We start from the raw sequence: 16,114 nt of genomic DNA on the forward strand, positions 1-16,114 counted from the left end.
CCAATGGAAATAAGCAGGTACTTTATCTAAACCATGTCCGAGCCTATTACAGTGCCATTTACCCAGTTTTGCTGCGTCTAACACCTCAGATCAATAACTGAAGGTTTTCAATTTCCAAGTAGAAATGCCATCAATAGTGTCCCAGAAGGGGCTGAATGCTTTGGTCACACAAGATGAAACAAAAAGAAAAAAATATTGCTATGATAAAAGCAGACAGATTTATGTTCAACTACTACTCAAAGGAACACTTTGAAAAGATCTCAATAGGGGAAAATGCTGTTTATTTACGCCGATACGGACTAGCTCTCCTAGAGTAACTGCCCATCTCCTTGAATCTGCAGAGATTGTGCTGGGAGACAAACCTGGCAATGGCACATATTGATGTGCCATCCTGGAGGAGTTGGACTGCCGGTGCAACCTCTGTAGGGTCCAGGTAGCGCCTCATGCTAACAGTAGTGACAGTGGCCCTAGCCAAATGCAAAACTGGTGAAAAAGTCAGAAAAGATGAGGGGGGAATGTCAGTGGCCTCCACCTGTAAAACCATTCCTGTTTTGATTGTTTCCCCTCTAGTGCACCTGCTGTGAATTTCATTAACACTAAAGCAGCTGGAATTGATTACCCCAACTGCTACTTAAATGACCAATATCCCAAAAGTTTAATAAACTTGACACTATACTCAGATTAAAAAAAGTTCCTTTAATTTTTTTTAGTAGTGTAGATTTATTGTAAATTTTTATGCCAGTCCATCACTGCTTGAAACTCCACCAACTCGGTCCATCCAGGTCACCATACTCCATGGTCTCCCACTTTCATCTCTGCACCTGCAAGAAACAGCTGCCGTTTAGAATCAAGACCATCAAAGATTAGAACAAATAAGCTCTTGACTGACCAAAAACCTCAGAAATAATGGAACGGTTGGGTTATAATCAACACTCAATCATATGGCAAAATCTATTCATCACTGGCTGAAGGTCAGTTCATTCAAACCAAGTATTTCTATAAACTAATATTAAAAACTTACCTTCACATGAGATGATTTCCTGTAAAGACAAGAACAAGCCTTATTACAAGTCACCCTCCTACTTTAAAGTCTCCATTTTCCTGGGTTTCTCTCAGTAACATTTTGTCCACATTATAGTTCAGGTCAGACATTTGTTTGGACATCAATGAAACCCATATTTAAATTCTGCCACATTAGATTATTTTCTTACCAAAACTGGAGTTCTTAATTTCAAGTTGCAGTTCAGAATTGGTCAACCTGAAAATACAAAGGCATTAGTCACATACACAATCCAGAAAGAGGGCCCCTCCCCTAAACCTGACCATGTCAGCTAGAGCTAATATAACACATCATGGTTAATCAGTCTTCAATACTTCATCACAGGTCAGAGCAGTCAGCCAATCCCACCCAGGTAGGACAAGCCCAACAGTTTAAGATATCACTCACCATGTTTCCAAATGTCTTCAGTTCTTCAGGAAGAGTCACACCCCAGAGGCTCTGTGAATAAAAAGCTCATTTAAAATGATGCAACAATTAAATCATTCAATTAGTACTAAACCCAGATCAGAGAATTACTCATGTCCTCAACTGGATCAGAGACCTGATTCAAACTCATCACATCTGAACTTCATTTAACTTCAAACGATAAATTTAATTACCTGCAGAGCTACAGGGAGATGTCCATTTCTACAAGGAGGCAGAGATACAACTTGTCAACATTGACTTTTAAACATCCAAAACATACAGATATCTGGTCGATACATCAGCTAGGAGCGAAAGACAAGAATGTAATCTTCATGGAATAATCTGCTGAACTATGCAGTCATCATTGTATCGAACCTTACAGAGATTTACTGTGGGTTTAAAGCTTACCTTCATCCACTGGCTCCAGACTCTGGTTCCTGAAGGACAGACAGTTAATTAACCAAAGGCTACTGTCAAATATATGGGCTAAGGTTGGTAAAGCTGATGCATCAGATAGGAGCGAAAGACAGGTTTCTTCTTCATAGTAATCTGCTGAACTATGAAATCATCACTGGATCAGCTATGATACCATAGACTAGTTCCTGTGTAAACATACCTATAGCTGATCCAAGACCTGGATCAGAAGGCAGGAGAGGCAAAGAACCTGCAGAGGAAAGGCTGATTATTAAGAGTTCCAGTTTAAATGATTTACTCTCCTAATTTACGGCTGTGTCAGAAGAAAGTCCTCTTTCACTCTTTTTCAGAGAGATTCCCATTGTTTTATAAACAAAATTCATCACATACAGTCATGAAGAAAATATCAGGTATCAGTTAAGTGACTCATTACCTGCATGTCATCCAGATTGGTGGCGGTACCTGAAAGATGAATAGAGCAATATTAAAATAAAAGAATCAGAATAAAATGTAGTACACCCCCACTCCCATGTGCCTCAGAATGTGATTATTGGTGGTTGCTATATCGTCATCCATCTAGTCGAGAGTAGCAAATAATTGTCATCATTGTGGCACAAAGTTAACAGCATTAGGAGGCAAGATTGTTTCCCATGGGTGCTTCATTTGATGTAATGACACCAGCGTTTCTGGCACAATTTCGCCAACTCTCCATGTACACAGAACAAGAGCTGGTGAGGAAAAGGCTCAGACAATATCTCCAATTTAGGGTTGCAACTTAACTATTAATCTCGATTTTTGCTATTAATAATGGGACAGCAATAGCTTTTTAAAAATTTTTTGCAAAATTAAACCAGGTGAAACTAAAAACTTTCTGAGGTCTGGATAGAGTATATTGAGACGAAAAATATTTTAGAATAAATGCAAGACATTTACTCTTTATACAATTTTGGTATAATTGCTCAAGCTGGTTTGCTGTCAGGCATGTTTAATTCTCTACACTCCAGGTAATGATAAACGATTAATACATTTCAATAGCTTAAGTTAATCACTTCACTTCTACTCAAATTACAATCAGTTTCCCTTATTTAAATCAGATCATACAATGCATCTGCATTTTTTCAATCTGCATTAAGCATTTTTATTTTCTTTTTTACACAGCAAAATCTGATCATAAGACTACTCATTTATTTGTTTTAGTAAAATGGGATAAGCATAACTAATAGTGTTTGTAATAAATGACACCCTTCTAAATAATGCACAATTACTTATAAGGTTATGATCATTAATCTCAAGATGGCTTCCTACAAATGGCTTGAATCAGTATCTGTACATCAGTTGACTAAAGATTTAATTACAGCCTTAAAATTAAACAGATAGTGCTCACTTCATGCATCCAGACTGTACTGAAATCAGCTATATATTCAAGTTAAATATTTTTCAGGGTTTAACTTGTGGAAATGAAACTTTTAAAAAGTACAGGAAACACCTTGGGGAAAATCCGCTTCCAGGTGCTTAAACTGGAGAGACTTACCTCCTTCAGGAACCTGGGTTACCCGAAAACCTGTGAAGGCATCACCGTTAGTGCGGTTAAGGAAATCAACTAATCTTAAGAATTAAATACAAAAGCCTCATTGTTAAAATTTCTCAGAAATCTTTTCTGTCCACTACTCTTACAAAATAATCATTGACCATCACATCATAATGTAATTCAGTGATAAAGGAAATATACGCACCAACACATTTGGTGGAGATTCACATAAGGTAAGCGATCCATTGCTTCCTTAAAAGAAGGAGAAAACTATTAGAACATACTTTCAAGTTAAGTGAAAACTTGATTGGGCTATTCTAAATGCGGCCTGCTCCTAGCAGGAGCTGCGCAGCCAGCATAGCCAGCCTCGCCTGTGGTCACAGAAACTTTCCCATGGAGTCAGAGTGTCGTATCTCATCACATTTACTCAGATGTCCCTAACAACACAAAGTTACATCATTCATCCATGGGAAGCACTGATTTCTGGCCTGAATGAAGGTGCAGCAGGGCTGCTTTAACCAGCTACATTCTAACACGTGGCTGAGGCCTAGAGGGGAGAATCCATCTAAAAGCAACATTTTAATTCATATTAATTAAAAATAAATGTAAACTGCACCAACAGATGCAGAAAATTAAAAGACAAAAATAAAAAGGGAAAATAACAGCTCCATACGTCTACGGCAACTCTAAGACAAGAACCTTACCTTGGAGTCAGGAGGAATGGGAGTGGGCAATCGGCGCAAGGGGGTTTTATAGAAAACCTCGCAAAGGATCATGGGAAACAAAGTACGATTTATGTTGGCAAAAAAAAAAATAAAGTCGCATTACCACCATCTACTGGTACGGAGTGTGGCTCAAAATGTTTTAATTTTTAAGAATAATGACATTCTGTTATTTTATTTTTCTCAAAAAACAAACAAACAAAAAAAAACCTAATTAAACGTGAAATTAGTTAATTAGTTATTAAAAAAACGAATTAAACTGTACATATTGCTGCCATTTGAATTTTCCTATACTTTTTTTTTTAAATAAATGTTTCTCCATGCTCTTTAAATGCATCCAACATTAATCTTTTTTCTATCATATCTTCTACATACCTTTGCTCTACTGTCTGATATCCCTAATATCAAAAGCTGCCATTATGTTTCTGTATTGAACTGTTAAGTTCTATTATGTCTCAGTCTTAATCTTCTCTCATCTCTCCTACCCTCTTTTTAATCATACAATAACATTATTTTCACATCATTCTATCTGCCACCTTTCTGTAAATTTTAGTTTAATCATACTTATTGCTTCCGATTAGCGTGTTCTTATTGTAAGGTTTCCTTGTCCTGTTGTAAGAAGACATTTACGTAATACTTTCGGCTGCTTAAATTAAGACTGTCATGGCAGCCTTTCATTATTAATTATTGGAATGTACAATTATTTAATATTAGTAGAAATGATTTAGGCTTGGATGCAATGTGGACACAGAGATCTGTGGGCCTACAAATACTCCCTGCCCCGTTTTCTGGGATCTCAGGCGTGGTGGTATGATAAAAGGATTAGCTCCATATATTTTCATTTATATAAATATGTTATTCAAAAAAATTTGGCCTTACCTTAAAAAGTAAGAGTTAGCAGTAACAAGTAAGTCTTTCACATCATTGTAGCACTCTAATTGGATTTTTTTCAGACTTTGACTAGGTCACAGAAAAGATTTTATCAGTACGGAATTACTGGAAAACCTTGGATCGTTGTCAGCTGCATAACCCAAATGCACTTTACTTTGAGGTCAAATCAAGATCAGTCTCTTTCTGGACTTTCTGTTGTAGAGCAGAATTCACTGTTCGACCTGAAGAACCCCTGGACCATCAAACGACCACCACCTTGCTGGACTGTAGCTGTTTCTTTCGCATTTGCACTAGTTTTAAGCCAGACCTAAAGAGGCACACCCTCCATAGAGCTGTAGATTTGTCTCATTAATCCACAACATATTTTCACAAAGATCCTGGGAATAACCAAGAGGCATTCCCACAAATGACACAAGATTTTATTTTTGGTCATCAGTGATTTCAGTCTTCTGAAGAAAGGAAGCATTTTTTGCCTAATCTTAAGAAACTGGCCTTAATCTATGGCTGCAGCATGTTCTGACTTCTTTAGTGACCCTCTGGATAAGCCAGGGATGTGCCCTTTCAGCGCCCTAGAAGGCAAGACTCCCCTGTTTGACTTTTAAAGCCCTATCTACAGCTTTGTAAAGATTTAAAGACTAATGAATCTGTTGTGTTTAAAAGGAACTATTTTCTGTGTAGTAATACGGCAGTAATTAGTCGCGCACTGAGGGCCGGATCTATCAAAGGTTTGCGTGTATTAAAACGTGAGCTATTTCACTGCGCACGCTAAAAAATGTACAAACTGATCTATCAACAGCGTGCTAAAAGCATTTGGTCTTTAAAACGTGCTAAATAGCGCCTCTGATCCATTTAGTACTTTTTCTGCAATGAATATGCAATATGGGGCGTTTACACGCTAAAGTGCGTCTTGTGGGAGGAGAACATGTAAATATATTAATTTAGCACTCGCAAAGTGATTTATCAAACTTGAACGCAATTTTGCTAACGGTATCTGACTCTATATTTAACACGTTTCAAAAGAAGGTGCAAATGGTCTGTATGCGTAATTGCGCACACATGGCAGCAGTTATTGTCGCAAGAAGGAGACATGGAAATAAAGCAAGGAGACGCAGAGAACGCATTTTTTCACTCCGTGTGAATATTTTTGCAATGAACGAGGAAACGATCATCAAAACATATCGTTTATCCAGCATTGCCATTTTGGAGCTGTTGGGGGAACTCCGAATGGATTTGGAGCCAGCCGCAAGGAGGACCCACGCAATACCAGATATCACAAAACTCCTTGCAACATTGCACTTTTTTGCATCTGGGTCATTCCAGCGTACGGTTGGAGCGAGAGCTGGGATCTCCCAATCTCGTTTTTTCAGAAGTGCTGTCCGACGGGGTCGGGGTTCTCCCCCTGCGCCTGTGGAGCAACGTGCCAAATGCTGCGGGGATCTCATCCACAGTCACAGGCCAATACAAAACACCTGTTTTTGTTTTTTTTTTTTTTTTTTTTTACTGCAGCACATACCACCTTAGGGAATAAAGGTTGCCAATTTATAAATATATATATATATATATATATATATATATTTACTTTTTTTTTTTGTTGGGGGTCACTGTAATATTTAAATTTCTTAATGCACTAGTTTGTACAGACTACAAACTACTTTGCCGCAAACCACAAAACGCGCAAAACCATCATTTAAATAGGGCGTCTCCAACAGTTTTGCACCTTCCACCAGTTACGCAATCACTCTTGTTAAATCACCCGCAAACCATGGTTCAGCCCCTCGCGCAAAATTCCAGTTTGCGAGCGCAAATTACTGCACGCAAAATTGGATCTTGATAAATCCGGCCCTGAGCGTATTGATACAATGTATAGTTAGGAATGAAGGCTGTATCAGTTGTGAATCTTTTCAAGTAGCCATTAAAAGTTCCCTAAATGGCACGCTACTTTCCCCGTCTATTTTGTTGATGAGAACACAACAATTGGCGACGAGTCTCGAACCTAACGTGAAGTGGATGTTAACTGGAAGTGAAAATTGTCTCCTTTCAACCTTCCACGGCTGTTTTTGCCTACCCCCAAGCGACGCAAGGAAGAAAAAAAAGAAGAAAAAAAAAAGGCGTCCAGCTCGCAAAGAAGGGAGGAGGACAACAAAAGGATCCGAGGTCGTGAGTAACCTGAAAAAAAAAAAAAAAAAAAAACGGAAGTAACTTTACACGAAATAAAAGAGGACTGTGTTAACTAGTGAAACCGTCAGGATTCAAAGAAAATGGCCGGATTTGTGGGACAGATTGGTGCGTTTGATAGTACAGTGGAAGATTGGGCTACATACATTGAAAGAGTGGAACAGTACATTGTGGCTAATAAAATCGAAAATGATCGGAAAGTGGCCGTGCTTCTCAGCGTAATGGGTCCAAAGACCTACAATTTACTTCGGAATTTGATGTCACCAAATAAGCCAGCAAGTAAATCATACGAAGAAATTGTGAAAGTGCTGCAAGAGCATTTAAACCCCAAACCGCTGATCATTGCAGAAAGATTTAGATTTCACAATAGAAATCAAAAGAAAAATGAGTCAGTCACGGACTACATGGCTGAATTATGCAGGCTATCAGAGCATTGCGAGTTCAAGGAGGGACTGTCAGACGCGCTGCGTGATCGTTTGGTGTGTGGTCTCGTGCACGAGGGCACACAGAAGCGGCTCCTTAAGGAGAAGGATCTGACGCTTGCGCGCGCTCTGGAGATAGCCATCTCAGTGGAGACCGCTGCTAAGGATGCAGTTGAATTACAAAAGAAGACAGCTTCGTCTAGCGAATGTACAGTAAACAAAATGACAACAAAACGTGCTGAAAAGATGACAGCTTGTTTCCGATGTGGAAAGAAATCCCACAGCCCCGATGAATGTTGGTTCAAAGACAAAGACTGTAACCAGTGCAACAGAAGGGGGCATATCCAAAAAGTGTGCAAAACGAAACAAAAAGAGAGAAAAACAAATGTAAAATGGAGAAATAAAAGTGTCAATGAATTGAATGAGTCTAATTCAGATGAGTATGAGCAGGAATTGGCTTGCCTCGAGCTTCACTCAGTAAAAGGAAACAGACAAAATGTTTTTTGGGTGACACCTGAAATTGAGGGACAGAAACTCAAAATGGAGTTAGACACTGGGTCAGCCTTGTCAATCATATCCTACAAAGATTACAAGAACAAATTTGGCAAATTGAAACTGAAACATACCCCAGTCACACTTAAGACTTATACAGGAGAAAAAGTCTCCCCAATGGGGAAATTAAAGGTGAAAGTCAAATATGAGAAAACAAAGAGAGTACTGGATCTGTATGTGGTGCAAAGTGACAATGTGCCATTATTTGGACGAGAGTGGCTGCGTAGCATCCAGCTTAACTGGAAATCAATCAAAGTGATGGAGATGTCCAGCGAAAGCACGTCTACCCCAGAACGACTGAGGAACGTACTGGATCGCTACGCCCCAGTTTTTCAAGATGGAATTGGAACGCTGGCACAGATCAAAGCCAAAATAGTTTTAACTGAAAATGCTCAACCAAAATTCCACAAAGCCCGTAACCTGCCTTATGCATTACGCCCAAAGGTGGAAGCAGAGCTCAAGCGCCTTGAGGACCAAGGTATCTTGTCAAAGGTGGAGTGGTCAGAGTGGGCCACACCCATTGTGCCGGTCGTAAAGAAGAGTGGTGCTTTACGCATCTGTGGCGACTTTAAAGTCAGCATAAATCCAGTGCTCCAAGCAGACCAGTATCCGCTACCCCGGATAGGGGATATCTTTGCCTCATTGGCTGGTGGCCAGCATTTCTCTAAGATTGACTTAGCGCAGGCCTACCTCCAAATGGAGTTGGAAGACTCACCAAAGAAATATCTAACCATTAACACCCATAAGGGGTTGTTTCAATATAACCGTCTGGTTTTTGGGATAGCGTCAGCCCCTGCTGTATGGCAAAGAGCAATAGACCAAGTTCTTCAAGACATCCCTGGCACTCAGTGCTATTTAGACGATATTCTTGTGACAGGCAGTGATGAAAACACACATCTGACCAACCTTGAGACAGTCTTAAAGAGGCTATCAGACTTTGGACTCAGAGTGAACAAAGAAAAATGTGAGTTTTTCAAGGACTCAATTGAGTACTGCGGTCACAAGATCGACAAAGATGGTCTTCACAAGGCACAAGATAAGGTGGATGCAGTCTTGAAGGCACCCAGGCCCGAGAATGTCAGTCAGTTACGCTCCTTTTTGGGCCTTGTCAATTATTACGCCAAATTTTTGCCAAACATCGAGACGGTGTTACATCCATTGAACAGTCTGTTACAAGTGAAAACTGTATGGAGATGGTCGAAGTCCTGCGAACAGGCGTTCATGGCAGCAAAGCAACTGATAACGTCAGAGAAAGTGCTGACGCACTACAACCCCAATTTGCCACTGCGTTTAGCCTGTGACGCATCACCATACGGGATTGGCGCTGTGCTTTCCCACAAGATGAAGGACGGCTCTGAACGGCCTATTGCCTTCGCCTCCAGGTCTTTGAACAAAGCTGAGCAGAACTATGCCCAAATTGACCGTGAGGGTTTGAGCTTAGTCTGGGGGGTTAAGAAGTTTAACCAATACCTGTATGGTAAACACTTCACACTGATCACTGACCATCAGCCTCTAGTGGCTATTTTCAATCCCAGCAAGTCCGTTCCTATTATGATGGCGGCACGTCTGCAGAGATGGTCATTGTTTCTAGGAGCTCATGATTACACGATTGAGTTCAAAGGCACCAAGCTTCATGGAAATGCAGATGGCCTTTCTCGCCTTCCCCTCGAGTCAGGTGGCACGTCTGTGTTTTCAGATCCAGCTGACCTTTTTCACATGACGCAGATGGACAATTTACCTGTCACTTTTCTGGAGGTGAAGAGGGAAACGGGTCGTGACCCCACAATGGTGAGAGTCTACGACTTGACGGTGAAGGGGTGGCCCCGGAAGGGTAATGCCGACCTACCTGAGTACGCAAACCGACGTGAACAGTTGTCCCTATGCCAAGGCTGTGTGATGTGGGGCACCAGAGTTATCATACCACCAAAGCTTCGAAACAGAGTGCTAGAGTCTCTTCACGATGGACATCAAGGTGTGGTTAAAATGAAAAGCCTGGCCAGAAGCCATGTCTGGTGGCCTGGCATTGACCACGAGATTGAAGACATCACAAAGTCATGCTCGGGATGCCTGCAAACTCAGCGTCAACCGCACATAGCTCCACCACACACCTGGGAGTGGCCTTCAACTGTGTGGCAGAGACTTCACATCGACTACGCAGGTCCCTTTCTGGACAGAATGTTTCTAGTGGTCGTCGATGCATACTCGAAATGGCCTGAAGTGTTCCCTGTGAAGAATGCCACATCAGCAGCGACGATTGAAGCTCTTCGTACTCTGTTTGCTCGTGCTGGACTGCCACAGCAGCTAGTTAGTGACAACGGTAGCCAGTTTACTTCAGAGGAATTTCAGATGTTCATGAAGGGAAATGGAATTAAGCACATTACCACCGTGCCGTTTCACCCTGCAACAAATGGACTTGCAGAGAGATTCGTCCAGACCTACAAACAATCCATGAAAGCCATGGCGAACACCTATTTGTCCATATCAGAGAAACTGGCCAACTTCCTGTTGTCGTACCGCAACACAGAACATTCCACCACAGGTCAGACACCATCTGTGCTGTTCATGGGAAGATCCTTAAGATCCCGTCTGGACCTCCTAAAGCCAGACCTGCACCGGGACGTGTCAAAGAAACAAAGCAGTCTGATGAAAAAGCAATTTCCCTTGAGAACCTTCCATGAGGGCCAGCCTGTGCTTGCCAGAGATTATCGTCATGGGAATCAGAAGTGGCAAACTGGTGAGATAGTTTCCAAAACGGGCCCACTTACTTACACGGTGAGAGTACCACCTGGACTGATCTGGCGCAGACATGTGGATCAGTTACTGGACGCTAGAACCCGTCACTCCACCAGTAATGATCAATGCCGTGATGCAGACTGTGCAGACAGTTCTGAGGACTTCACACCTGGTGACCCACCGGACGAACCCCTGGAAGAACCACCAGATAAACCGAATGCAGAGACTGCTCCAGCAACGGATAGCCCAGCTGCTTCTTCTAGACCTGTTCCGGATGTACCAGAAAGGCGATATCCTGAACGAGAGCGACATCCTCCACAGAGATTAGAGTCATAGTCTAGTTTAGTTAGTTGAAAAGATACAGCTTAGGTTAAGTACTTGAAGGATAAGTGAGTTAATTGATAGTGTTGATTTAGAGTTATCCCAAAGAGACTGTAATTTGAAACTTAGTTTTATTAAGTAAAGAGGAACACAGAAAAAGAATATGTAGCATAGATTATAGCTTTTCTAGTGTACTTCAAAGCTAGAAGGGAGGAGTTGTGTTTAAAAGGAACTATTTTCTGTGTAGTAATACGGCAGTAATTAGTCGCGCACTGCGCGTATTGATACAATGTATAGTTAGGAATGAAGGCTGTATCAGTTGTGAATCTTTTCAAGTAGCCATTAAAAGTTCCCTAAATGGCACGCTACTTTCCCCATCTATTTTGTTGATGAGAACACAACAGAATCAAAGGTTTTGTTTCCTATATGTTTCTGTTTTTATTCTGATCAGGGCAAGTGCTGCTTATTCTACTGCATTTAAAACGTTAACAGACAGCAGCTGTGGTTCCACAGGTCTGACAGCAAATACATGCAAATTCCTCATGTCAATTAACAGGAAGGACTGCTGTTTTTATAATAAACCAGCTTGTTTTTGATAGATTATTTATCTAGAAATAATCTATCCAAATAATAATGTTCTCTAAATCGTTTTTTTCTTAAATCATTATCTTAAACAAAAGGAAAACATGTTCAATGATCAGATTGGACACTTTAAAGTGTGATAAAAAGACTTTTACACCAATGTGCTGAACCATTTATAAAGTAAGAATGCCAACATTGAGCATATTTATTGTAGTTTTTTTTTTTTTACTTAATGAATCAGAATAGAGCTGTTTTTCTTCTTGTAACTATATTTAATATTTCCTTTTTTTGTTGTTTTCTAGAGGACAAATCACATGAAATAAAAGGGAAAAATAGAAAATATGGGATTACTTTTTAAGACTAAGAATAATGCCAAAAGAATATTTTTGAAACACTTTAAGTTAGACCAGTAGATTCTGAAACCAATAAGAGTAGAGTACCGCATTTCAATGGGCTGTGATAGAGCAGAGACACACCTGAGGAACCAAAGCTCCCAGTTCTTTGTTACAAAAAGCAGCAAAAAGTTTTTCTAAGGGCTACAAAACCATCTTTCTCAAATCTCCTACTATTCTACATAAATGAAACTGCCTATCCATCGAAAATGTAGAGTTCAGGTTTTTAAATCCCAATGTAAGGATTAAAATGGGAGTCAGTCTTAGTTTGGATACTTTTAAGACTGCAGCTCGTCTAACCAAGGCTTTCTGGCAGATGGGCCAGAACCACCTCATGCTTTCTTTTGTTTTTAGTGGAATAAAAGCAGAAATTGAAATAAAAATACTTTCTGCATTTATTTGTAATCTACTGCTCTATAACAGTTTAAAGCCATTTGCTGTGGTCTGTTTAGGGTAAGCAGAGGCCAAGGGAACACATGAGAGGACTGTTCCTTCAGCAAACTGTTTACACCACAGGTCAAATAAAGAAGGAAGGGTGACGATTTTAATTGATACCCATGGTAAATTGAAAATGGCATTTTAAATGTAAAACCCCTTTCTTCTGGAAGACTGGAAATTTTAATCTGATAATACAATGTACCAATAGATTAAAAAAAAAACTGTAGTTTGACTTGCATTTTATGGAAAGCTTTCATAATAACTGCATCTTTATGTCTAGTTTCTGCACTATTCTGAATAGTCTGTGTTGTTCCAACTCATCCTTATTAAAATGTGGTAGAAGGTCAAAAGTGATACAGTGGAAAGTTTGATGGTTTGAGAGGGGAAAAAGCATTCAACATCCAACACCATCCTGAAAGATGCAATTAATAACGTCCCCAGGCAGACACTCCCATAGACTGTATGCATGGCAGAGGGACAATAATGCTATTTTTAACAAGCTGTACAAGAGAAAGTTACAGTTACCTCACAATACACCCAGTGGGGAAACAAAACTGCTGTATTTAATTTGAGTGAGGGTTTCGATTCGATTTTTAGTTTTTGAGCACATCTTTTTCAAAAAAACATAATTGAAGCTTCAAATAATAGTTTTAAAATATGTAATCAGCTCAGTTAGTTCTCAGAAATAAATGTCCCATTTCTTATTTCAGTTATGAAAAGCGGTTGGCGGAGGCTAAAAACTGGGGCTACTTGATGTTTCGGCACATTAACCCAAAACATCACTGAATCTGAGCAGCTGTTCAAAACATTCTCACTGATTTGGAAAATGATGGTTCTTTTTAAAAATGGCAGAAAAAAATTCTCTTCATCTCTTGTAAAGCTCTTTTTAGCTATATAAAAAAAAACTTTATATTTGCTTAATCCAAAACTTTTCTCACTTCGGAGTGAATGGTTTAAAAACCTTTATGCTGGTTATGCAAAACAAGACCTATAATACAAAAATTAAAAGATCAAATTTCACAGGAAATAACTCTCAGAGATTTAATATAATTCTTCAATTATCAGGAGAGTCAGATACAATCAATGGTTATGATGAAAAGGAAATGAAAAAAAAAACGAAATACATTTGTTTTGATTGCTCTCTATCAGGCAATACTGAAATGAAAGGCAAGGCCTCTACTCAACGAGTTTTACAACAAAAAAAGAAAAGCATGGAGGAAAGAAGAAAAACAGGTAAACCTTCAGTTTAAGACCAGGTGGGCAATTTTAAAGGCCTTTTCATTTGTGTTGATAATTAACTCTTCAAACTAAGATAACATGGATTGTTTGCATCACTGTTCAGCAATTTAGATCCAAACAAAAGCTTATAAATCACTCGTGTTCAAAAGGCTTGTTGACCAGCATGTGGTTCTGAATGTAAAAGCAGAATGTGTAAAAGAAAAAGACAGGAACCAGTTGAGTCCGTCTACACTGCTCGGTCATCACCGGCAAGCGTGAAGAAGAGAGGTTGATCTGCAGCAAACAATGGGAGACTAAATCTTCATCATGGAGAAAACATCATGTAAACAATTGTTTTGTTCAGAAATGCTTTCAGGGAACCATTTGCCATCCATCTCAAAGTTAGTTTATATATATTATTCTCCTTTTTGGCATAACTGGCTTTGAAACTTAGCATTGCATATAGTCCTTAAATATATTTTCCACCTCTCCCAATCTCTGTAAGTTTCATGGCTCATGTTTTGCTTCTGGATAGCATTAAAGATACAAGAACAAAAATGGCCGCTCAGAAGTGGAAAACAAAACGATGAAAATCAAAATGGAATGATTCCTAATGAGGTGAAGCCATCATGTTCATAACCCCAATAGTGTATAGTATTGCCAGAAAGAACAGAACAAAATATTGGAAATAAAAAAAGAATATATATATATTTATATATATTTAATTATATGTATATCTATATATAAAGATCAGTTAGAACTAGTTTCAGGCAAGCAGAGAAGTTCTCTCCCGCCGCTTTAAGATTCATGGGCTCCACTGTTATAAGGCTGTCAGACTCTGGGAGGGTGCAGCAGCTTTCTTTCCTCAGTCAGATTCCCTGAGATGTAGAGCGCCAGTTATTTTACTTGAATTGTACATCAACGACCACAAGCCTCCAGCTCCCCCTTTTATAAAGAAACAAAACCAGGTATACTGGAACACAAGTGCTTCTCTGGATCATAGAGTGTGGATCTAGAAGTGATGGCCGGCTCTCGCATCTCCTCTCTGCGGTGCCGTATGGTGGGGGGAGGAGGAGGATGAGGGGTTGGTATCGGTGGTCAGCGCAGGGGAAATTTGCCCAAGTAAGGAGAAGAGCTCATGTTTACATCTTTGATGCTTTCATTCATTTCCTTTTTTTTAATACAGTCAGATGCAAAGCAGTGTACAGGTTCAATCAATCATCCCAAGGCTTGAATAAGAAGTGTGTTTTTTTTTTTTATGCAAAAGAGTTCTTATGAAGACTCCTGTGTCTGTGCAGATTTCTTTTTGAACTTCTGTGTTCATCATAGCGAGTGTGGCTTTATCAGTGCCTCTGAGAAGCTAATCTCTTTAATAGCGGCTCGTCGTAGACCCAGCACTCCCCGTCTTCATGGAATAGCTGAAAAAAACAAAACAAAAATAAAGACCTTTTCTAGCACACAAATCATTTGTTTTACCATTTTAATCCTTCACTCATATCAGAACCAAACTGAACTTTTTGGTACTAATGCATAAGTCTGTGTGTAGGGGTTGGCATTTATCGTATTGTTTATTTGTGATAAACGTTTAGTCATGATGATTTTGATTTATCGTCTAAAGAAGCTTCAGTTTAGTGATCTCACTTTCAGCTGAGGTTTACAAACAGCTGGTATCAACATCTGTCTGACTGATCAATGAGAGTAAAATACGCCCACTGTCACTTCAGCAGATTGCATGTGCTAAAGGAAATTATACTGTTGCCACCAGGGCAGAGCCAGCCAAGAATGCCAGCACACATCTGAGGGTGTTTCTTTTTATCTGGGTAGGATGTGAAGTTTTAGATGCTGGCTGGAGCCTAAAAGGTCACTGTTAAAAAAAGTTGTAAGAAGAACGATTGATATAATCGCCCCTGTGTCATGGCAACATAAGCAGAATGTCTCACCCTGGTTTCCCACTGCTGCTCCTTCTCCTTCCTCTCCCTGGCTTCAGCCCTTTGTTTCTCCTCAAGACGATGTTTGGCCTCTGTTGCTGTATCAATGTCTTTAAGCTTCAGGTTCAGTGTCACATCTCTCCATAGCCTGCAGCATAAACCAGGGTTATCAATCCTTACATCTAGATAAAGACATGTCAAAAGTTCACTTTGTCCAATTACAGCCAATTTTCTTCTCACCTCCGGGACTCGTAATCCAGCTGGTCCTCTAGCTTCCTCACCTTCTTCTTTATGATGCTCATTTTCTTAGTGTCTATGAACGATGCATTTTCC

At 39.8% G+C, this 16,114-nt stretch overlaps 1 protein-coding gene, 1 long non-coding RNA gene and 6 other non-coding genes across 12 annotated transcripts in view; all 8 read right to left on the reverse strand.

Annotated features, from left to right (window-relative positions):
• Nucleotides 1-683: 683 nt before the first annotated feature.
• On the reverse strand, nt 684-4,113 carry LOC119780870. Of its 2 annotated transcripts, none has more exons than XR_005280458.1 (10): nt 3,613-4,113; nt 3,411-3,440; nt 2,313-2,341; nt 2,082-2,129; nt 1,874-1,902; nt 1,660-1,687; nt 1,448-1,512; nt 1,212-1,258; nt 1,022-1,040; nt 684-821 (listed from the first exon to the last, which is right to left on the reverse strand). It is a non-coding gene; the product is annotated as an uncharacterized LOC119780870 (long non-coding RNA). The 2 variants fall into 2 exon arrangements; XR_005280457.1 differs by having other exon boundaries at nt 1,448-1,498; nt 3,613-4,109.
• Nucleotides 894-967, reverse strand: LOC119780888. Its single transcript, XR_005280462.1, has one exon. It is a non-coding gene; the product is annotated as a small nucleolar RNA SNORD47 (small nucleolar RNA).
• On the reverse strand, nt 1,108-1,172 carry LOC119780886. Its single transcript, XR_005280460.1, has one exon. It is a non-coding gene; the product is annotated as a small nucleolar RNA SNORD78 (small nucleolar RNA).
• LOC119780889 lies at nt 1,756-1,838 on the reverse strand. The gene has a single exon (XR_005280463.1). It is a non-coding gene; the product is annotated as a small nucleolar RNA snR60/Z15/Z230/Z193/J17 (small nucleolar RNA).
• LOC119780890 lies at nt 1,967-2,045 on the reverse strand. The gene has a single exon (XR_005280464.1). It is a non-coding gene; the product is annotated as a small nucleolar RNA snR60/Z15/Z230/Z193/J17 (small nucleolar RNA).
• On the reverse strand, nt 2,191-2,273 carry LOC119780887. Its single transcript, XR_005280461.1, has one exon. It is a non-coding gene; the product is annotated as a small nucleolar RNA SNORD79 (small nucleolar RNA).
• On the reverse strand, nt 2,412-2,493 carry LOC119780885. The gene has a single exon (XR_005280459.1). It is a non-coding gene; the product is annotated as a small nucleolar RNA SNORD24 (small nucleolar RNA).
• Nucleotides 4,114-13,656: 9,543 nt separating the features above from the next.
• Nucleotides 13,657-16,114, reverse strand: part of osbpl9 (oxysterol binding protein-like 9) — a 49,909-nt gene continuing 47,451 nt past the window's right edge. For all 4 annotated transcript variants that reach the window (XM_038281108.1, XM_038281107.1, XM_038281110.1 and 1 more), the window contains 3 exons: nt 16,022-16,113; nt 15,794-15,929; nt 13,657-15,271 (listed from right to left, as the gene is read on the reverse strand). In XM_038281108.1, coding sequence (XP_038137036.1) covers nt 15,197-15,271; nt 15,794-15,929; nt 16,022-16,113 — 303 coding nt within the window. In that variant the 3' untranslated portion in view covers nt 13,657-15,196. The remainder of the gene's footprint in view (nt 15,272-15,793; nt 15,930-16,021; nt 16,114) is intronic.

The sequence above is a fragment of the Cyprinodon tularosa genome, unplaced genomic scaffold (genome assembly GCF_016077235.1).
Source record: "Cyprinodon tularosa strain WSP-4 unplaced genomic scaffold, ASM1607723v1 ctg167, whole genome shotgun sequence".
Classification (NCBI taxonomy): Eukaryota; Metazoa; Chordata; class Actinopteri; order Cyprinodontiformes; family Cyprinodontidae; genus Cyprinodon; species Cyprinodon tularosa.